General features: G+C 44.9%; 1 protein-coding gene across 2 annotated transcripts in view; it reads right to left on the bottom strand.

Annotated features, from left to right (window-relative positions):
- The window catches only part of GTF2B (general transcription factor IIB), a 163,087-nt gene that overhangs the window by 7,393 nt on the left and 132,271 nt on the right, over positions 1-23,423 (bottom strand). For both annotated transcript variants that reach the window (XM_086953967.1, XM_086953969.1), the window contains exons 4-6: positions 22,342-22,488; positions 22,092-22,221; positions 10,087-10,368 (exon numbers count right to left, since the gene is read on the bottom strand). In XM_086953967.1, the coding sequence (XP_086810093.1) occupies positions 10,087-10,368; positions 22,092-22,221; positions 22,342-22,488 (559 nt within the window). The remainder of the gene's footprint in view (positions 1-10,086; positions 10,369-22,091; positions 22,222-22,341; positions 22,489-23,423) is intronic.

Here is a 23,423-nt window from a genome sequence, read left to right as displayed (position 1 = left end):
TTACTTTATGTTCTATTTATGCACCAACAGATGACGACCCAGAAACTCTAATCCATATAAATTCTCAACTATCCAACTGGCCTCTCCCCATTATATTATGCGGCGATTTAAATATAAATGGCTTTAATGGGTTGTGGAAAGATGATCCTGCAAGGTTTACTGGTAAAAAGAAAAAACTCATAGAGCTCTGATTCAACTCATGCAGGACAATGGGTTGATCGATATTTGGGAACATACAAATGGAGGGGGAGGCAGCACATACTATTCTGCCCCCCATAAAACTTTAGCTCGGTTAGATTACTTCCTGATCTCCCCCTCGTTGATACCGATGGTGAAAGTTAAAAAAAATGCCCAGATTGATGTCGGATCATAATCCGCTCTCTATGGAGATCTCTATACCAAATTTTCAGAAAAATATAACTAGCTGGACTTTTGAGAGAGAATTGTTACAGGATACAAATTATATTACCTACATGGAAACTTGGTTAAAAGAATTCCTGGAAAACAATAGAGGTACAGCGTCACCCCAAATAGTATGGGATGCTATGAAGGCAGGTATTAGGGGGGGAAACGCTAAGCTACTCTCTTAGACGGAATAAGCAGGAAAAAGAAGATCTTGAGAAGAAGATAAGCTTAGTAGCAAAGATAGAGGAAGAATTGATAAGAAGTATAAGAGAGAAAGAGGAGGTGACAAAAGTAATGCAAAAATTGGCAATGGCTAAAGCTAGAGTGGGGGAAGCATATGCCGCAAAATCAGCTGGTAAATATTTAGCAAGGAGGGAAGAGCAACATGAATACAGCGAACAGGTAGGACGAATCCTAGCGATCAGAACTCGGCAGGCGGCTACTCAGGGGCAGATAACAGAAATGACTACGGAGGCAGGGGTGATAGTGAAAACACCAAAAGAAATTTGCTCTGTATTCCAGAAGTTTTATAAAAAATTATATAGTCAGGATAATGGGGAAGCAGATACAGCAGAAATTGAGCAATATTTAGAGTCTGCCTCACTAGATAAGCTAACAAAAGAGGACAACGAATCCCTTGAGAATAACTTTACCTTAGAAGAAGTACAAAGAGCCTTTAAAGATCTTCCCTCAGGGAAAGCAGTTGGACCTGATTTAATACCCCTAGAGTTTTACAAGAAGTTCTTTCTGATCTTAGAAGCAGACATTAATAGACTTATGGTTCTTATACAAAAACGGTGCTGCCCCTCCGGGGTCTTGGGGAGAAGCTTCAATGGTGGTGTTTCTGAAAAAGAATAAAAGCTCTACGGATCCCGGGTCATACAGACCAATCAGCTTAATGAATAGTGATTGTAAAGCCTATTCTAAAATTTTGTCAAATAGGCTGAGCTTGATAATTGGGAAGATAGTTTCACCGTGGCAGCACGGGTTTATACCGGGGAGGAGTACCGCCGATCATATTAGAAGGGTGTTTGCGGTGCTGGATGGTACAACTGCCTCACGAGACCCTATGTCTTTAATATTGCTGGACGCCGAAAAGGCTTTTGATAGGGTCTCGTGGGGTTTCCTGTGGGCAACAATGATTAAGTGCAATTTCGGGAAAAAATGCATAGGAGCATTAAAGGCCCTTTATAAAAATCCGAGTATCAGACTGAGAGTAGGGGGAGAACTGAGCGAGGTAATAAAAATCGAACGTGGGACCAGGCAAGGATGCCCATGTTCCCCTCTACTCTTCGCCTGTTATATTGATTCATTTATTAGATATATAGAAAAAAATAAAAATATCAGCCCAATTATGCTGAATGGATACGAGACCAAAATATTGGGATACGCGGACGATTTAGCAATCACATCATCAACACCAGTAATAGCAATTAGAGAGATCGAGGATGAAGCAAAAAAATATGGTCTTTTATCAGGGTATAAATTGAACCAAGGGAAAACGCAAATAGTTGTAAATCAATTTGTTAATATTCGGGACGAAAGAGTTATAGAGTCTGCGGTTTATTTGGGCGTTAATATAACATCCGACTTATCGACGGTTGTGGAGAAAAATTTGACCCCAGTAATTAAAAAGGCAAAATTAGACCTAGACAGGATGGACAATTTACATTTAACGATTATAGGTCGCTGTAATGTTATAAAAATGCTGTTCCTGCCCAAAATTTTATATTTATTCCGCACGATTCCTTTATTATTTACTAATAAGTGGTTTAAAGAAATAGAGGGGATTTGTAATCGCTTTATATGGGCAAAGGGCAGAACCCGAAGATCCATTAAGATGTTGGCACTATCTAAAGAACGGGGGGGCCTTGCAGCACCGGACTTTAAGACATTATTTTGCTTCAGTCCTTCAGTATTGTAAAGGACTTCTCGGAGGAAATACGAAAGATATCTGGAGGGGTAATGCTGGCATTCCGGATATATATGAACTGCTGGTTTTGGATTCTAATAAGGGACTCCTTACTTTCAGGGAGTTAAACTATTATAAAAGAACGAAGTTCAAGGTGTTGGGTGCGGCTATCTCAGCTTGGTCAATTATCCGGAAGAAAATTAAATTAGGGCGAATGAATTTTTATACTCCTTTATATATGAATGAACTTCTCCCAGATGTATTCCATGATCAAGTGATGAGGCGGTGGGATAATCTTGGGGTTAGCATAATTGGAGACATCACAGATCAATCAGGGTTAATAACATTTGAAAGGGTGCAACAGCTATACAATTTGGATCAGAGAGACTTTTTCAAATACTTACAGATAAGGTCAGTCCTGCAGAGAAAACAAGCAGGCAATTGTAAATTTATTAGGGTAGACCTGATGGAATTTGTTCGAGATGAGGATGGATGCACAATCTCTCAACTATATGGTGCATTATGCCAGTATAATGAGGATGACAGAGGAAAGGTATTTGATAAATGGAGAAATAAATTAAATCTATCAGGAAATGAGGCTGAAAAATCGCTCAGGTTAGGAAACACTACTTTAAAGGTTGCAAATCTGCAGGCACAATATTTTAAGACTCTATATGAATTATATTATACACCGCATAGAATAGCCAGTTGGGGGGGCACGAGTGGGATCTTCTGCCCAAGATGTCAGAGTATGGAGGCTGACACAATACATATGTTTGCAGCTTGTCCTAAACTAGGTCCCCTTAAAGAAGCTATGGAGGAATTCTTTAAAGAGGAATTGAAAATCTCAATTAAATTAACTAATGAGATTATGGTTCTTGGGGTGGCAAAGGAGGGGCAGGAGGTACCCCATCAAGAATTTTTATTTATTGCAATGACGCTGATCCTGCTTTGTATTGCAACGGTATGGAAAGACTCTAATCCTCCTTCGTTTCAACAATGGCTTTCAAAATTATTAGCTATCTATACTCTGGAGAAAGCTTTATATGAAAAAAAAGGCGCGAAGGCAAAGCAGCTTGGGAAGCGGATATGGGCCCCAGTTGAAAAATGGAAAATTAAATTAGACGGTTAACTAAAAAGAGGGATAGACTCATGCTTATTCTTACAAGATTATAGTCGGTGGGGTCAAAAACTGCTTAGCCCTCTTTGTAATTTTTCATTTTTTCTCTTTTTTTGTTGTTTTTTTGTTTTCGCTTTCATTTAAACTTTGCCTTTTAAGAATATGTTGTACAATTCGTTTGATTCTTTAAGTGACAAAGCACTAATTGAATGATTTCTGTAATAACTGATATATATGTCAAAATAATCAATTGTTTACACTTTGTTTTTCCGATGATGAAATAAAAAAAATAAAAAAAATAAAAGAAAGAATATATTTTATTGAAAGATGTTAGGAAGCCAACCAGTCACTTTTGAAGATATAGCATGCATTCCAAATGTGGGTTTCTTTTGTTCTTTTATTTATTAATAGTTCTGAGGTGTTGGCCCAGATTGCAGAATGAAACGGGTAGTTGGAGGCTTTCCCCCAACAAGATCTAAAAACTAAACTCAAAACTTCGAGTTTTATCTTTTCCCCTATTTGCATGCACTTAAAGCTCTTGGCATTTGATCCTGTAACCCCAAATTGAGACATAATGGAAAAAAATTGTTTTTCTATTGTTTTGAGATTTTTTTAAAGTCCTTTTAGGGGTACCAATGCAGACTACATTCCAGTGGTTGAGCCAAGGAGGGAACTTGGCTCCTATGTGTTAACTTTATAATTGACTTATAATAACAGAATTCTTCTAAGCATCAGGAGTTGAAAGCTTATGTTTTTTTTCCCAGTTTTAGCACAGATCCAGCTGGTGCTAGTTCACTGATGGTTCTCAAGTGCTAAAAGACCAGACACAGAGTTTTAGAAGGAGCAGCAGGACGGTAGTAGGTGATCCTAAGCCACTCCTAAAGTTGTCTCACACACTACACTATTATATATAGGCCAGGAGCTTACACTGCATTATGGCAACAAAATGCCCGAAGAACCATTTTCAGAAAAAAATTAACCTTGCTGAAGATCATCTTAGGGCACTGGAGTTCCATGCTCCTCTCCAGCTGCACTCATCTCACAATGGCCCAGGTCAGCTTAGTTCATTTCAGCGGGCTTAACAGCACAAATATTGTATGTCCCCCAAAGTAGACAAGTCCACGCAGGATCACTTTCTGAAAATAGTCAAACAACTGCAAAGCTATTCACTAGCAAAAGTCAAGGCAGTAAGCCTGGGACAGCCATTCTGCCAGTCCATTCCTTTTTTAAACTTTAGATGGCAGATGTCTTTGGTACGGATGTTAAGTTATAAAATACCATTTGTGCATTTTTTCATCCCTCATAAGTGAAAAAACGAACAGAGGATCTCTGATCTGACTGCAGCTTTAATACAATTGGCTCAAATGCTATGTTTGCTGGTTCTGGCAGCAGAGTTGAAAGTAGCCAGTGCAGCTTTCTACCCTCCATTATATTCAGCTCAAATCAATGGAAGAAAATAAGTTACTTACCTGTAACTGTGCTTCTCCAGTATTGGTATCTTTCATAGTTTCACAGGTTTGAATCTTTCTCCGTTAAAGTGGGAGTCCCACAGTACATTAAAAGCAGTAAGTAATGACTGACATTGAAGTTAATGGAGAAAAAAAACACTTTAATATCTCTTCCTATTGATTAGAAATTGTCCAAAGTCCAGCTAATGAGGCGACAACACCCTCTAGAACCCTTTCAACATAGGCGCCAGGCTCTCAGATTTTCGAGCACAAGTGAATTTTAAGCGTATTTTGCCATGGGAGCCTCTATGGGGAGGAGGCAGGGTCGCATGTGAATTTAGGAAAGACATCAATACTGGAGAACCACAGTTACAGGTAAGCAACTTATTTTCTTCTCCAGCATTGGATCTTTCATAGATTCTCATGCTTGAATCTGAATAGATAGCAGGAATGCTATAGGAATGTATACCTATATGAAATATCAAAAGAAAACAATTAACTCATACATACATATATATACGCACATACATATATATATACGCACATACATATACATACATCTACATACATACACATACATATATACACTTATCCACCAAGAATACAGCACTCAGGGTTTTTACAGTTCAACAGTTCAACTTCATTTCTCCAGGTCGGACCAACGCGTTTCAGCCATCACAGGCTTTGTTCACAGTAAGTGAGCTTTTTTCTATGTCCACTATTTATCCCAATTGGCAGTTAGGGTGCATTATGGGACTAGTAGTTACATTTCAATTACTTAATGAATTACATGCAACGTGTGCCCACAATATTTACATTTAAGGCATTTCATTTTCTACTCTCGCTGCTTTACGCGCAGAAGGTAATTTACATCTCATATTCTTATCATATGCAGAGTGTATATTTGTAAATGGTATAGTACCCGTTTAACTAGCATGAGTTTCTCTATCATTGTTTCTTATATGGGTATAGTACCCCATCATACTATATCAACTCATTTAGACTAAAAATTGACAAACTGTAATACGCGGACATTGAGCATACATTGAGTTGATATAGTATGATGGGGTACTATAACAAATGTCCTGCAAGGGCACTCCTCGGCCCAAGGCAGTTGTAGTCGCTGTGGCCCGAGTGGAATGAGCCCTCAGTCCAACAGGGGGTTCCTTCTTAGCCAAGGAGTAACACGCCTAGATACACAAGATGATCCACCGCGAGATGGTCCGCTTGTGCACCGCTTTCCCCTTCTTAGCGCCCACGTAACCAACAAAGAGTTGGTCATCCACCCGGAACTGGCGTGTGCGATCCAGATAGTACGAGAGAGCACGGTTTGGGTCCAGACGGTGGAGCCTCTCTTCCTCTCACGAGGGATGCGGAGGCGGAAAGAAGGTGGGCAAGGTGATAGATTGCCCGATGTGAAAGGCCGTGACTACCTTGGGTAGAAAAGAGGGCCGTGTCCTCAACACAACCTTGTCCGGATGGACCGAAAGGAAAGGAGGTTTACAGGATAGAGCCTGGAGCTCACTCACTCTCCTGGCAGAGGTGATGGCTACCAGGAAGGCAGTCTTCAAAGTGAGAAGGCGAAGAGGACAGTTGTGAAGTGGCTCAAAGGGAGCGCACATCAGAAAAGTAAGAACCAAGTTCAAGTCCCACTGAGGCATTACAAAGGGCACAGGAGGGAACGTATGCGTGATGCCTTTCAAGAACCGGTTAACAATAGGGGACTTGAACAAAGAAGGTTGATCAGGCAGTCTCAAAAAGGCTGAAAGAGCACAAAGGTAGCCCTTGATAGTGCCCAGAGCAGAGCCCTGCTGGGCAAGAGAAAGAAGAGAGAAGAACCTCAGAAAGAGGGGCAGAGAGAGGATCCACAGCCTTTGCTGTGCACCATGCCACAAATCTGTTCCACCTGCAGGCGTATACCGACTTTGTGGAGGGACGCCTGGCTGCCAGAATGATGTTACAGACTCATCTGTCGCCGCTCAATCTCCAAGCATGGAGGTGGAGACTGGACAGGTTCGGGTGGAGGACCGTCCACTGCTGCTGCGACAGAATGTCCTCCTGAAGAGGCAGACGAACCTGGGGATCGACTGACCTGATTAGCTAGGGATACCAGTACCTTTGTGCCCAGTCCGGAGCCACAAGGATGACTTGTGCCCGGTCGCGCCTGATCTTCTTCAGCACTCTGGGCAGAAGTGGTATAGGCGGAAAGGCGTACAACAGACCGCAACTCCACTCGTCACGAAAAGCGTCTCCAAGCGAGTGCCACCTTGAAAATTCCAACGTGCAGAACTGATGACATTGCGCGTTCTCTTCGGTGGCGAATAGATCTAACCAAGGCTCTCCCCACTGCAGAAAGAGACCTTGCGCCACGTCCGAGTTCAGACGCCATTCGTGATCCATCATGCACCGGCGGCTGAGTTCGTCCCCCCTGGCGTTCAGAGAACCTGCCAGGTGTTGAACCACCAGGGTCATGCCCTGATGTTCCAGCCATTGCCAGAGGCGCAGAGCCTCCTGGCATAGGGTCCACGACCCCACCCCGCCCTGTTTGTTGCAGTACCACAGGGCGGTGGTGTTGTCCGTGAACACCTTCACTGCACTCCCTCGGACAGAGGGGAGGAATGCCTTCAGTGCTAGACGAATCGCCCACAGCTCCAAAAGGTTGATATGGAGGCCTCTGATCTCTGCCTCTCCCATGTGGCCTCCCCAGCCCTGTCACAACTACGTGCTCCGGTTGGGGAAGGGAGAGGGATCTGCCACTGACCCAATCGCGGTCTGTGAGCCACCACTGCAGCTGTCTCGCAGTGCACTCCAAGATCAGGACATGGTCGGACAGGTTGCCCTGATGCTGGCCCACTGAAACCTCAGGTCCCAACTGGCGTGATGCACCAGAAGGATGCAGGAAGCCATCAGCCCCAGAAGCCGCAGCGTCAACCTGACCGAGACTCGGGATAAAGGCTGGAAGACTGGAATGAGAGCGTGTATATCCCGAACCCGCTGTTCGGGCGGGTAAACCCAAACCTGCGCCGAGTCGAGAACCGCTCCGATGAAAAGGAGCTTCTGAGAGGGGCACAGGTGTGACTTGGGCACATTGATGGAGAACCCCAGCTGGTGCAAGAGGTCTGCCGTCGTCTGGAGGTGGCTGAAGACTGTCTGGGGCGAGCCCGCCTTCAACAACCAGTCGTCGAGGTAGGGAAAGACTGAAACCCCTAACCTGCGCAGATGAGCTGCGACCACTGCCATCACTTTCATGAACACCCGTGGGGCGCTGGTAAGGCCGAAGGGGAGCACGGTAAACTGAAAGTGCTTGTGGCCTACCATGAACCGCAGGTATTGCCGGTGGGCCGGCAGGACGGGGATGTGGAAATAAGCGTCCTGCAAATCCAACGCTACCATCCAGTCTCCTGGGTCCAGGGCAGCTAAGACCTGAGCCAGAGTCAGCATCTTGAACTTCTTCTTCCGGAGGAAGCCGTTGATGTTCCGTAGGTCCAAGATAGGGCGTAGGCCCCCTTTGCTCTTCTTGGGTACCAGAAAGTAGTGGGAGTAGCAACCGCGTCCTACTTCTGGCCCAGGAACGCGCTCGATGGCCCCCTTGGCCCAGAGGGCCGCAACTTCCTCCTGCAGAAGCCGCAAATGATCCCCTGATATGCGGTGGTATGGCTTGAGGGGTCGTCTCGAAGGGGAGGGAGTAGCCCCTCCGGATGATCTGCAGCACCCACCTGTCCGAAGTGACAGTGCGCCAGTGAGTGGTGATGGCGAATTCTGCCCCCCACTGGCGTCACATGGGCCGAGAAGCACGGACTAGGAGGTTTTAGAGGCGGATTCTGCGGGGGAAGGTGTGGACTGGCCTCGCCGTTGTCCCAGACCGCCTCCACAGCGATTTCCACGGCCGCCACCGCGCTGGAAGTTAGTCTGCGGCGTGTGGCTGGCAGCACGTGTGGAGGCGCCCCTTCCTTGGCCACGAAAGGAGCGAAAGGCACCCGTTTGCTGGCGCGGGGCCGAGAGGCCCAAGGACTTGGCCGTAGCCCTGGAGTCCTTAAAGCGCTCAAGCGCATGGTCTGCCATGAAACGGCATGTCCATCGGTGTGTTTTGGACATTGGCCGAAAAGTTGGCGGACCTCAACCAGGCGTGGCGTCTAACCGCCACAGTCGTTGCCATCGCTCTACCTAGTGAGTCAGTGGTATCCATCCCACAACGGACAGAATATTTGGCTGCATCTCGGCCCACCACAAGGGCTTGGCCGAGTTTGGCCCGTACCTCCAACGGACACTCTGGCAGCACTTCTGCAACCGTCTCCCACAGAGTGGGTGTAGCGGCCCAAGAGGCATGCAGTGGTGGAAAACCGCAGTCCCAGACTAAGGGAGGAGAAGATCTTTTTTCCGTACTGCTCGTACCTCTTGGATTCCCTGTCCGGTGGAGCCGACGGGAATGCGGTCTGGGAATTGGATGCCTGGATGACCAGGCTCTCGGGGGTGGGGTGGGAGGACAGGAAACATGAGTCGCCCGGGGCCAGCGTCTGGCCACGTTCCTATCTACGGGCAAACCCGTAGTGGGCCTGGACCAAGTGCCCACTGACTGGCAACAGATAGTTATGGCCACATGTCTGCAGATGGGAATAGAGTAATCTCTGCTAAGTACAAGAATCCACCAATACCCCTCTAGATTCTAGTCACAAAACCCCAGCTTCAGAGTACCAGAAAGGAACCATACTTAGTGTGTAGAGATGAACAGATAGGAAGAAACAAAACACACAGGCAAGGTACTTTTGCCATACACTCCACATGCTATGTGCTTTGAATGCATATAAACTATGGGCTCCCCAAGCAAAAAGCTCAACATTACTTTACATTCATCGGTTGGGCTAGCGTTGCAAAAACAGTCACTTGTATTCAAACCCTTTACTTGTGGATAATCAAGAAACCATATACAAGAGACGTGAAGTCTAAGCAAATAGGCAACCATAGACAATTACATCTTAGAACCAACTATTCTTTGTTGGACCAAGAGTAAATGGGGTAGTCAAGCATGCTACTGTCACATGAACAGCGTTTCACAGCTCACCTTAGGGCAGCCCAAGCCTCAAACAATGAGAAAAATTATGATAGTTTGTCAGACATTAGATCATTTAAAAAGTTTTTATAAAACCACTCTTCGCAGAGAGAAAGTGACTTCATGTTTTAATAAACTGTTGCATCCTACATACCTTTTTGTGTCCTTTTCTCTGCTGATGCTTGTGAAGCCATATAAATGGCTGCTGCTGCCACAGAAATAGGGCTCCTACCAGGAACTAAGTCCAGTTCTACAGCTTTCCGTGCAATGTGTGTAGCTGCCATCTGTACTTGCTTAGGTAGGCCCAAGTTGGAACAAAATCTTGACATGAAGTCCCCGGTTGTAATTAAATCCACACTAGTTTCCAGTGCCTTTAGAATAAGCTTAAAGCACCGTCCAATTTCTTTCTTTGAAATTCTAGACACTGCACAAATTTCTGTAGGTAACAAAGGGGAGAAAGCAAGGAATTAGTTACAACTGTTAAAACAAGTGAGAAAAAGATTCTAAAAAGTTTTAAGACTTAATAAGTATCATAAAACAAACAGTCTTACCTTTACCTGCAATTAGCTTCAAGACCTAAAACAGTACATACATAAAGAAAAATACTTGGAAAGGTACTATGGTCAAGTCAAGAGTATTTCCATTCAGTGCACAAACTTGTGGGAAATAAAACATTACTGCAGAATCACACAATTTGCACACCATTGCAGATTAGGGTTGGGCCCAGAAAGTATATAGTCTTTCTTGGGCTCTGGCAGGTTTGAATAGCTGACCCTACGTCTACCTGAAACCTGCAACATATTGGAATATGGACTTGCTTTTGCACCATAAAGCCAACTGTTTGTGTGCCCATAAAAGTGTGTATAAAATGTTATCTGTGTTCTTCTGCTGCTACTCAACATACTGCGAGTCTGACATGCAAATCTAGAACACAAACAGGATGCAGTGGCTCGTGCTGTTGTGGGCTTACCTAGATTCTGTCCCACAACCAATACTCTGCGCACCCTGCATTGGCTACCGATTACGCGAAGGATTCAGTTCAAGGTTCTCTGTGTAGCCTATAAAATCCTTAAGGGATCTCCTGCCCTGATTCTTTCTAACCTCCTGTCCCGGTCTGTGCCTTAAGATCTTCGGACCTAGAACTTGCGGTCGTCCCCCGCTTCAAGCGCTGTCGGGCTGGCGGCCACTCATTTCAAGTACGCGCTGCGGTTCTGTGGAATTCCCTTCCCCCTCAAATCCGTGCCCTCAGGGACTTGCTCTCTTTTCGCCGAGCTGTAAAAACTTATTTTTTTCTGTAGTTCTTCCTTTTCACTCTGTCCAGTTGTGTTGTGTAGCTACCTTGTCGGGCGCCAGGACGCTCCTTTGCTGGAGCATCTGTGCGCATAATAAATGAGCCTAACATAACATAACATGCAAGCAAAAGGATAAAAGCATTTTTTGATGGAGGGAAGTGTTTATTGCATATTCAAATACAACACGCTTACTATTCTGTGGTAACCTTTAATATCTTAATGGTGGTGTGAGTGGAAAAAGATGGATGAAAGAATACGAAAAAGTACTTCCCTGTACCAGTTCTCCAGTGAGGGATTTTCACGGGAATTAGAAAAGCCACACCTAGCAGGTGCAGGACTGCAAACTGGAGAGGAACTGCTCGGGCAATCATTGAGAGCTTCAAGAACTTTCTCCTCCCTAAAAGACAAGTAGCCACAAGGGGGTTCTTTAGGCAGTCCCTCATCTATGGGCACATATTCAAAAGAATACACATTTGAGAAGTGATCGAATCACACCTCAGGAGTAATATGGACCGTAACTTTGGCTGGGCTGGTGACAAGCATGCCTGTGCCGACTTTCAGAATTCCTGAGAATCTTTATTTTGACAGGCTACTGTTATCATTCCCAACTCTCATCCACGATTGCCGATTTTTTTTTCAAGGCCAAGGCATATTCTTTCCTAAGGGCTGTGATTAAGATCCGATTTCTAGGGATTTGCTTTATAGCAAGTCTTCTAAAACTATGCCTGTAGTTAGACTGCCCCAGGTCAACATAACATTTTGAGCGCTTGAATAGTCCTTACCGACACACACTCTTGCTACAGACACCCACACAAACTTCCAGGAGACCGTGTCAGAGGCTTTCTCTGCGTCAAGCAGAATTAAAACTATAGGGTCCTAGGTAATAAGATAGCATCAAACAGCTAAATAACCCTGCTGATATGGTCGGTTGTGGATCTTCCAGAGATAAACCAGTGTTGACACACCAAAAGAATCTTATGGATAATCTGTGCTAACCGAGAAGCCAACACTTTGGAATAGATTTTAGAATCCGCAATAATATAGCCTTATAGCCCACCGTAGATGGCTATAACGGCTATTTAAGGCCCTTCCAGCTTTAAAGCTAGCTCTTGTGCCTTTTTCTTGTGCTCCTCTGGGAGGTATTCAAGTAGACCTTCCATCTCGTCCAAGTGGGCCCGTAATACCTAGCTAGGAGGCCCTGCGTTTTGGAAATGCGCCAGAGATGATTCAGCTTGAGCAAGAACCCTTTTAACAGATGCGTCAATAAGCTTGGCTTCTTTATCTGGGGAGGAGCATCTCCAGATGTCTGAGTTCGCTCTCTGACAAGCGCTGGAAACTACCAGTGAATCCCGAGGGAGCTGCACTTAAATGAAAAGCAAATCAGAAGTTGATGGTTCATATTTTTTCATCAAACCTTGGTGTTAAAATTCGCGCCTGATCCCATGGTATCCCACGTTTGTGCTGGGCGTGTAAGATCATTGAGTTCCCACACATTTAACAAGCATCTACGTGGCTCTGGGACCAGTGATACCCCTACCGTCTGCGACACCGTTCTTAATATCTTTTTCCAATAGTCAGCTATTTTGGGGTAGTCCCATAATGTGTTAAAGAAGGATCCCTCCTCCCCACATCCTCTCAGACAGTATGGATGCTGCGCTCTGTCCATTTTGTATAGAGTGCACCTAGTATGATATGTGCGGTGTAGTATCTTGAGCCTCACAAGAGTCATGAGGGTATACCCACCTCATTAGGTGAGGCCAATGCCTCCTGCCATTCTGTATCGTCTAACTCCCCCACGTCCACTACCCATTTCTCTTGTAAAGAGGCTGTAGGGTGCAGTAAGTTAATAATCAGCTTACGATAGGTGAATGATGTGGCTCGCTTTTGCATGTAGTCTGTGAGAAGCCTATCCTCTAACTGGGAGGCCTCAGGTACTTCAGTTAATTGCGGTAGCACCGCAAACAGTGCGTGTCTAATCTGTGTATAACGAAAAGCTTCGGATGGTGCAAGTTCGTACTGTTGCCGGAGTTGCTCAAACGGGGTACACAATGTTTTTGATCGAAGAAGAGACTTTCCTGATACGCGTACGAGAGGGGGAAATGCGTACAATAACAATACCGTCGAGGGTAGAGTGGATTGCACACCGAGTAGTAGAGAGTGAGTAGTAGATTAGAAAAGAGTGAGTAGCAGAGCATAGTAGAGAGAGAGTAGTAGAGAGTGAGTAGTAGATTAGTAGTGTGAGTAGTAGAGCGTAGTAGAGTGAGTAGTAGAGGGAGTAGAATAGAGAGTGAGTAGTAGAGGGAGTAGAATAGAGAGTGAGTAGAGTGAGTGAGTAGAGTGAGTGAGTAGAGTGAGTAGAGTGAGTGAGTAGAGTGAGTGAGTAGAGTAGAGTGAGTGAGTAGAGTGAGTGAGTAGAGTGAGTGGGAGAGTGAGTGGGAGAGTGAGTGGGAGAGTGAGTGGGAGAGTGAGTGGGAGAGTGAGTGGGAGAGTGAGTGGTAGAGTGATTAGAGCATGAGTAGTAAAGAGTGAGTAGTAGAGAGAGTAGTAAAGAGTAGTAGAGAGCGAGTAGTAGAGAGCGAGTAGTAGAGAGCGAGTAGTAGAGAGCGAGTAGTAGAGAGCGAGTAGTAGAGAGCGAGTAGTAGAGAGCGAGTAGTAGAGAGCGAGTAGTAGAGAGCGAGTAGTAGAGAGCGAGTAGTAGAGAGCGAGTAGTAGAGAGCGAGTAGTAGAGCGCGAGTAGTAGAGCGCGAGTAGTAGAGCGCGAGTAGTAGAGCGCGAGTAGTAGAGCGCGAGTAGTAGAGACTGAGTAGCAGAGACTGAGTAGCAGAGACTGAGTAGCAGAGACTGAGTAGCAGAGACTGAGTAGCAGAGACTGAGTAGCAGAGACGGAGTGAATAGTAGAGAGTGAGTAGTAGAGAGTAGTAGAGATTGAGTAGAAAGAGTAGTAGAGAGTAGTAGAGAGTGAGTAGTAGAGAGAGTAGAGTGATTAGTGTGAGTATTAGAGAGTAGTAGTAGAGTAGCAGAGTGAGTAGAAGAGTGAGTAGCAGAGAGTAGAAGAGTGAGTAGCAGTGAGTAGCAGAGTGAGTAGCAGAGTGAGTAGCAGAGTGAGTAGCAGAGTGAGTAGCAGAGTGAGTAGAAGAGTGAGTAGAAGAGTGAGTAGAAGAGTGAGTAGAAGAGTGAGTAGAAGAGTGAGTAGAAGAGTGAGTAGTAGAGTGAGTAGTAGAGTGAGTAGTAGAGTGAGTAGTAGAGAGTGAGTAGTAGATAGTAGAGTGAGTAGCAGAGAGTGAGTAGCAGTGAGTAGCAGAGTGAGTAGTGGAGAGTGAGTAGTAGAGTAAGTAGTAGAGTAAGTAGTAGAGTAAGCAGTAGAGTAAGCAGTAGAGTAAGCAGTAGAGTAAGCAGTAGAGTAAGCAGTAGAGTAAGTAGTAGAGTAAGTAGTAGAGTAAGTAGTAGAGTGAGTAGTAGAGAGTGAGTAGTAGAGAGTGAGTAGTAGAGAGTAGGAGAGAGAGTAGGAGAGAGAGTGAGAGAGAGTAGGAGAGAGAGTAGGAGAGAGAGTAGGAGAGAGTAGAAGAGAGATTAGGAGAGTAGTAGAGAGAGTAGTAGAGAGTGAGTAGAGTCAGTAGCAGAGCATAGTAGAGAGTGAGTGGTAGAGAGGGAGTGGTAGAGTGAGTGGTAGAGAGTAGTAGAGTGATTAGTAGTGTGAATAGAGCGTGAGTAGTGAAGAATGACTAGGGAGTAGAGTAGTAGAGATTGAGTAGAGAGCAGAGTGAGTAGTAGAGTGAGTAGTAGAGAGTAAGTAGTAGAGAGTAAGTAGTAGAGAGTAAGTAGTAGAGAGTAAGTAGTAGAGAGTGAGAAGTAGAGAGTGAGAAGTAGAGAGTGAGTAGTAGAGTGAGAAGTAGAGAGTGAGTAGTAGAGTGAGAAGTAGAGAGTGAGTAGTAGAGAGTAGTAGAGTGAGTAGTTGAGTAGTAGAGAGTGAGTAGTAGAGAGTAGTAGAGTGAGTAGTAGAGAGTAGTAGAGTGAGTAGTTGAGTAGTAGAGAGTGAGTAGTAGAGTGAGTATGTGGGAGAGTGAGTATGTGGGAGAGTGAGTATGTGGGAGAGTGAGTATGTGGGAGAGTGAGTATGTGGGAGAGTGAGTATGTGGGAGAGTGAGTATGTGGGAGAGTGAGTATGTGGGAGAGTGAGTATGTGGGAGAGTGAGTATGTGGGAGAGTGAGTATGTGGGAGAGTGAGTATGTGGGAGAGTGAGTATGTGGGAGAGTGAGTATGTGGGAGAGTGAGTATGTGGGAGAGTGAGTATGTGGGAGAGTGAGTATGTGGGAGAGTGAGTATGTGGGAGAGTGAGTATGTGGGAGAGTGAGTATGTGGGAGAGTGAGTATGTGGGAGAGTGAGTATGTGGGAGAGTGAGTATGTGGGAGAGTGAGTATGTGGGAGAGTGAGTAATAGAGAGTGAGTAAGAGAGAGTGAGTAAGAGAGAGTGAGTAAGAGAGAGTGAGTAAGAGAGAGTGAGTAAGAGAGAGTGAGTAAGAGAGAGTGAGTAAGAGAGAGTGAGTAAGAGAGAGTGAGTAAGAGAGAGTGAGTGAGAGTGAGTAAGAGAGAGTGAGTAAGAGAGAGTGAGTAAGAGAGAGTGAGTAAGAGAGAGTGAGTAAGAGAGATTAGAGCGTGATTAGTAGAGAATGAGTAGAGTAGTAGAGAATGAGTAGAGTAGTAGAGAGTAGTAGAGTAGTAGAGAATGAGTAGAGTAGTAGAGAGTAGTAGAGTAGTAGAGTAGTAGAGAGTGAGTAGTAGAGAGTGAGTAGTAGAGAGTGAGTAGTAGAGAGTAAGTAGTAGAGAGTAAGTAGTAGAGAGTAAGTAGTAGAGAGTAAGTAGTAGAGAGTAAGTAGTAGAGAGTGATTAGTAGAGAGTGATTAGTAGAGAGTGATTAGTAGAGAGTGATTAGTAGAGAGTGATTAGTAGAGAATGAGTAGAGAGTAGAGTAGTAGAGATTGAGGAGAGAGCAGAGTAGGGATTGAGTAGTAGAGAGTGAGTAGAGCGGAGAGTAGTCGAGAGTGATTACAGAGTGAATAGAGTGGCTACAGAGTTAGTAGTAGAGAGTGAGTAGATTAGAGAGTGAGTAGATTAGAGAGTGAGTAGATTAGAGAGTGAGTAGATTAGAGTGAGTAGATTAGAGTGAGTAGATTAGAGTGAGTAGATTAGAGTGATTAGATTAGAGTGATTAGATTAGAGTGAGTAGATTAGAGAGTGAGTAGCGGAACATAGTAGAGAGTGAGTGGTAGAGAGTGAGTGGTAGAGAGTGAGTGGTAGAGAGTGAGTGGTAGAGAGTGAGTGGTAGAGAGTGAGTGGTAGAGAGTGAGTGGTAGAGAGTGAGTGGTAGAGAGTGAGTGGTAGAGAGTGAGTGGCAGAGAGTGAGTGGCAGAGAGTGAGTGGCAGAGAGTGAGTGGCAGAGAGTGAGTGGCAGAGAGTGAGTGGCAGAGAGTGAGTGGCAGAGAGTAGTAGAGTGAGTGGCAGAGAGTAGTAGAGTGAGTAGCAGAGTGTAGTAGATTGAGATTGAGTAAAGAGCAGGGAGTAGAGTAGTAGAGATTGAGTAAAGAGCAGAGAGTGAGTAGTAGAGAGAAAGTAGCAGAGTGAGTAGTAGAGAGAAAGTAGCAGAGTGAGTAGTAGAGAGAAAGTAGCAGAGTGAGTAGTAGAGAGAAAGTAGCAGAGTGAGTAGCAGAGAGAGTGGTGGAGAGTGGTGGAGAGTGGTGGAGAGTGGTGGAGAGTGAGTAGAGTGAGTAGAGTGAGTAGAGTGAGTAGAGTGAGTAGAGTGAGTAGAGTGAGTAGTAGAGTGTAGTAGAGTGAGTTGAGAGTGTAGTAGAGTGTAGTAGAGTGTAGTAGAGTGTAGTAGAGTGTAGTAGAGTGTAGTAGAGTGTAGTAGAGTGTAGTAGAGTGTAGTAGAGTGTAGTAGAGTGTAGTAGAGTGTAGTAGAGTGTAGTAGAGTGTAGTAGAGTGTAAGAGAGAGTAGTAGAGTGAGTAGAGAGAGTAGTAGAGTGAGTAGAGAGAGTAGTAGAGTGAGTAGAGAGAGTAGTAGAGTAGTAGAGTGAGTTGAGAGTGTAGTAGAGTGAGTAGAGAGAGTAGTAGAGTGAGTAGTAGAGTGAGTAGAGAGAGTAGTAGAGTGAGTAGAGAGAGTAGTAGAGTGAGTAGAGAGTGAGTAGAGAGTGAGTAGAGAGAGTAGAGAGAGTAGTAGAGTGAGTAGTAGAGTGAGTAGAGAGAGTAGTAGAGTGAGTAGAGAGAGTAGTAGAGTGAGTAGAGAGTGAGTAGAGAGTGAGTAGAGAGTGAGTAGAGAGTGAGTAGAGAGTGAGTAGAGAGTGTAGTAGAGTGTAGTAGAGTGTAGTAGAGTGTAGTAGAGTGTAGTAGAGTGTAGTAGAGTGTAGTAGAGTGTAGTAGAGTGTAGTAGAGTGTAGTAGAGTGTAGTAGAGTGTAGTAGAGTGTAGTAGAGTGTAGTAGAGTGTAGTAGAGTGTAGTAGAGTGTAGTAGAGTGTAGTAGAGTGTAGTAGAGTGAGTAGAGAGGACAGTAGGAGAGGACAGTAGGAGAGTAGTAGGAGAGAGTAGTAGGAGAGAGTAGTAGGAGAGAGTAGTAGGAGAGAGTAGTAGGAGAGAGTAGTAGGAGAGAGTAGTAGGAGAGAGTAGTAGGAGTGAGTGGCGGCAGAGAGTGAGTGGCGGCAGAGAGTGAGTGGCGGCAGAGAGTGAGTGGCGGCAGAGAGTGAGTGGCGGCAGAGAGTGAGTGGCGGCAGAGAGTGAGTGGCGGCAGAGAGTGAGTGGCGGCAGAGAGTGAGTGGCGGCAGAGAGTGAGTGGCGGCAGAGAGTGAGTGGCGGCAGAGAGTGAGTGGCGGCAGAGAGTGAGTGGCGGCAGAGAGTGAGTGGCGGCAGAGAGTGAGTGGCGGCAGAGAGTGAGTGGCGGCAGAGAGTGAGTGGCGGCGGCAGAGAGTGAGTGGCGGCAGAGAGTGAGTGGCGGCAGAGAGTGAGTGGCGGCAGAGAGTGAGTGGCGGCAGAGAGTGAGTGGCGGCAGAGAGTGAGTGGCGGCAGAGAGTGAGTGGCGGCAGAGAGTGAGTGGCGGCAGAGAGTGAGTGGCGGCAGAGAGTGAGTGGCGGCAGAGAGTGAGTGGCGGCAGAGAGTGAGTGGCAGCAGAGAGTGAGTGGCGGCAGAGAGTGAGTAGCCACACAGTCCGTCTCACACACACACACACACAGTCCGTCTCACACACACACACAGAGTCCGTCTCACACACACACAGAGTCCGTCTCACTCACACAGAGTCCGTCTCACTCACACAGAGTCCGTCTCACTCACACAGAGTCCGTCTCACTCACAGAGTCTCTCACACACAGAGTCTCTCACACACAGAGTCTCTCACACACAGAGTCTCTCACACACAGAGTCTCTCACACACAGAGTCTCTCACACACAGAGTCTCTCACACACAGAGTCTCTCACACACAGAGTCTCTCACACACAGTAATGTAATGTCAATTTAAGAATCTGCAGGAGAGAAGGGTGGCCGGGCCCCCGTGGAAGCCTCTGCTATTGAATGTGTTTTACTAGTCTGGTTTCAGGGCTCAGATAAAAAAGTTGCCCCTTCGGAAAGCAGCCTATTTGCCTTCTCTCCGAGGTCTGGTGACAAGAGGGCTGATGCTAGCCACATGTCCGGCCACCGTCTCCTGACTGGTTACCTCAATGCGCATTGGCTTGATTTATATGTGTGATGAGGCCCAATTATGTTGTGTGATTGTTTCCCCATCTGTTTTCCACACTCCCCATTAGTCAATGTCGCAGACCCTTAAGGTCATGTCTGGGTAACCCCCCAGGGTGGAGGTGTTTGCATTTCTAACCAGGGAATCACCCCCCCCCAGCAACCCCCACCTGGTGCTACCTGGGGGCGGTGCCAGTTGTTGCTTTGGTGGTGTTGGTGGTGGTTGTGGTAGGAGGTGCTGTTCCCCTGCTCTAGCTCAGGGGGAGGAGCCTGCTCGTGGTGGTGCCAGGGGGCGGTGGTAGTTGTTGCTTTGGAGGGTGTGGTTGGTGGTGTGGCTGTGTGGTGTTCCCCGGCTCTAGGCAGGGGGAGGGGCCTGCTTGTGGTGGTGCCTGGGGACGGAGTCATCAGCGGTGGCCTCTGTAAGCCTGCGGTGGCAGTGTCTGCGCCACAGCAGACCGCGTGCTGACAGAGCATAAAAGGGATGCAGTTGCAAGCACTAATACAAATGCAGGTTACATAAAGAAACCGAAGTAGAACCAAAGAAGTCCGTTGAAAGTAACATGACATGGGATACGAGGGTACAGAGGACAGGAGGAAGTACGTAAAAACACCAATTCTTGATATTAAGTCCAAACACAGAACCTTGATAAGTAAAGGAGGTTTTCTAATATATAAGCACAATAATAAAAGCCCAAGAGCTACAGGAAATGAACCCTCTCATATTAAGGCTTGGAAAAAGCACTCTCCGCAGGTTTGTGCTATGAACATGCACCCCGACTGATGGCGGAATGAGGAGTGCCCCAAATCACGGGGTAAAAAAATCAGATTAAACAGCCCCCCTCTGCAGTGTGCTTTTAAACGACAGGCACATTTAGTGTTCTGTTCATCCTAGGGATTAGATACTGCAGTGTCATTCTTATGTTTACATAGAACTTTCATCATTTGTGGGTCTCACCCAATAACTATCCGTCTAAATGGTCTATACACGTATATCTTTTTTAACCAACAGGAGGTAATGCTGCCTACAAATAATTTAACAGCCATTTATAGTACACAGTTCTATTTTTTGTAAGTGGCTATCACTACGGAAGGACTCCGAATCGGATTGGGACCATATTTCGGACTGAAAAAACTTTTGAGACCTTCCGCTTTTTTTTCCCTCTTATGTTACATTTTAACTGTCCTACTTCACCAGCAAAAGGACTTACTTATTTAACTCATAGCAGTAACTGGACGCCTAATTGGAGTACGATTACTAGGTAAACCGTATCCAATCCCAAACAGTGTGAACGTAAAGTGCTTTTAAAAGGCGAACCCCGGCTGAAAGAGGGATAAAACCAGCGAGGGGCTGCTAAAAGGCTGAGCATTCCCCTAACAAATGAACTATCTTCCACTCTGCCTTGCAACCGGGAATACAAAACACCGAGATATTTAGAACCTGCACACAAAATGAACACATCACAGTATCGCGGTGCTGTTCCCCGTTCAAACACTCGTCGGAAAAACGCTCTTTGCAACAAAAGCAAAGCTAAACTAAGCTACTATAAACAGCGGGTGGTTAACTTCAAGACGGACACCAAAAATAATCCGCAGCCAGCAGAACCAACTTGAAGCGAGCATGTCCAAACAATCAGAAACAAACTGAAAGTAAGAAGGGATGGACCGTGGCAAATGGTCAAAACTCGTAAACATCCTTACACAGTAAGCCCTATCATGGAGATTCTCCACGTATGTCAGTGGTAGCGCAGTCAGTCACCTGCGAAGAGAAGCACTTCTCTACAGTAGACCTATCCACAAGAAACAGTGCGAAGAGAAGCACTTCTCTACAGTAGACCTATCCACAAGAAACAGTTTTTTACTCGATGGGAGAGTAACTCTTCGTCAAGACTCGCACACCAATAATTTGGCTAAAAACAAAGCTCCCAGGGGCATGGAAACCGAGGCTCGACCTAGAAAAGCGCTGAAAGGTTTCTTGTCTTTATGGGGCCATGTGTTTTGGCCCCATAAAGATGAGAAAGCTTTCACGACTGGAGGAAGTCAGACGAGCCCGTCCAAGTGGAACGTCTGACAGAGAGAAGTCTAGGTAGGCAAAAGCTCTTTCCCAATGGCTGGCCACCGTAAGAGGGGTAGGGCTTAAAGCCCGCTAGTGAAAGCTTCACAAAATCATTAGATCTCGCCAGCGAGACTGCACATGCGCAACCTACGCCGGCAAAACCTAAAAAATCTAATGTCCAGCAATCCTGCTGATTAAAGGAACAAGTGAAACTGAGAAAATTGGTGCCAGTCTGTTTGTGTAATACAGCTTTAAGTTTTTCAATTTAATAATATGGAACCCATCTGCCTTCTCGTAATGATTTTAAAGTACTGAAATAAGCATATAGGTGTTTAGAACTTAACATGTAAAATCGTTTTTTTTAAACTGCTAGTAGGTAGATTTCAGTCAAACGACAGTCGTGAAAGGCTCTAAGGTTCACTACAAACAAGATTAATAAGGTAACCAACAAAAAAATCTTGGTTAATTTCTTTACAAACATAAGGATTAACATTCATTTTGTACCATATTACAGGATATAAACACTGTCCCCTTCCAATATTGGCAGCCATATCAAAACACATGTACTGTCAGTTTACATAGAACAGACGTTGAGTCAGCCCAAGTCAATCTGTCCGGTATGGCAACTCCTCATGAGCTCGGTACTCCTACTTAGCAATAACAAATAGAAAAGTCTCATGCATGTGATTTTAGAGGCTAAATGAATGAACGAGGAGTGTAGTTTGGAGTGTCAAACTGATCATATTCCTGAAACTACAACCAACACATAGCCCTTGCTTTATTTTCCAAAGTAGTATGTGAATCTGGTGATTAATGATTATACAAACTGAGGTATACTGGACTCAATACTGGCTGTACTAAGATGTACGGCTATTAAAGGAGGATTGCCTGTTGATGGGGATCAAAACACAAGCTATAATACTGGGAGGTACCAGATCCATAATAAAAAGCAACACGCAGCCTCTGAACTATAAACAGATTGGAAATGCGCCTAGCATGAAATGTGCATTTCAGACATTTGGATTCTGTACATCAATTTTGAAAAACCACTAAATCATAAAAGTTTTATGAATAATACCTGTAATTAAAGCTTACCCTTAAACGTTCTTGGAACACCCTCTTGCCTACAGGCAATATAAAGGCATGCCGATGCAATTGCATCGTTGCTTCTTCCCTTTAGACTTTTCTGCTCATATACTTGCTTAAATAAGTTATTGGTCCGATCCTTTCCAAGAAAAAAAAACAAATTAATCAAAGTCATTTTTGTAATACTATAAAGACGTTATGAAGATTTAATAAACAACCACTGAGAAAAAAAAACTATTATAAGTATGCAAACACTTACAATTATATTACGGGGGAGGTTAATTCGGTCGGCCATAGTGGTAATTTCCTTGAAAGCATTCATTATTGCACGATCAGAACTACTCATTGTTCTGCGGTTTTGGTACTTTGAATTTCCAAATTCATCATAACTTGCCGAACCAGTACCCTGGATTGAAAAAGTAAATAAAAATGTATATTTGGAAATTAAGTTAACATTATTACTCCAATACCAACACATTTAACAGTATAAAAAGAAGCATAAGACCAGTTTTTTTTATTATTTACAAAGGATATTGAAGGAAATCCCAGGTCTTAAAATTAGCAAAGCATACCTGTAACCAACAATCTTACTTACTAAAACAAATCTTAGGAGGGCAGTCTCTGCAGAGCACTGGGCAGACATGGCATGCTTCCATTTCTTGGGACCTGAACTTAAGTTGATAGTTGGCAATAACAGTTCCCAAGCCAAGAATTTTGGTTGGGACTGGGTTATGCGATTAACCGGATTTGACAGTCAAAGCGAGAGAAGTGAGTCATTCAAAGAAGGAATGTCAAAGCTAATCACATCAACGGGGTGGTCGCAGGTCATTGGATAGTCTTCCTTAAGTAGCAATAGTACATACCCATTCAAGAGAAGATAAGGATTTGAGCGGAGAAAAAAGTTCTTGAGTGGGTTTACTTGCTGAATCAATTTTTAGGGCATAGTACTTTTTTGCATGAGGTTCTAATGAGCTTGGGATACTGTTTCATACCTACTTTGTATCAGGAGTAGCTGATCTTACTATAATCTTTACTCCATTCTTGTTAGAGGCGTTTGCAATGCTTTTCAGACGCTGCTAGCGGTTTGTTAAAACATGGTGCAGAAGGAGATGTTCTAGTATAGAATCTGGGCAACAGGGGCACTCATCTATGGCCATAGTTAGCCAAGAGTCAAAATTATGAGCCGCAAGGCTGTGATCAGTGTCCACACCTATGGAGGAGATCGATGCCATCAAAGCGGTAGAAAAGTTCTCGGAGTTGATCCTGATCTATTTCCTACAGAGAGGGATTGCCAGTGTGAGTACAGGGAGCTGCTAAGAGTCCCCGGAAAGAAGAAAGGAA

Source organism: Lissotriton vulgaris, chromosome 1_1 (genome assembly GCF_964263255.1).
Source record: "Lissotriton vulgaris chromosome 1_1, aLisVul1.2, whole genome shotgun sequence".
NCBI lineage: Eukaryota > Metazoa > Chordata > Amphibia > Caudata > Salamandridae > Lissotriton > Lissotriton vulgaris.
This window is presented reverse-complemented; position numbering and strand designations above follow the sequence as displayed.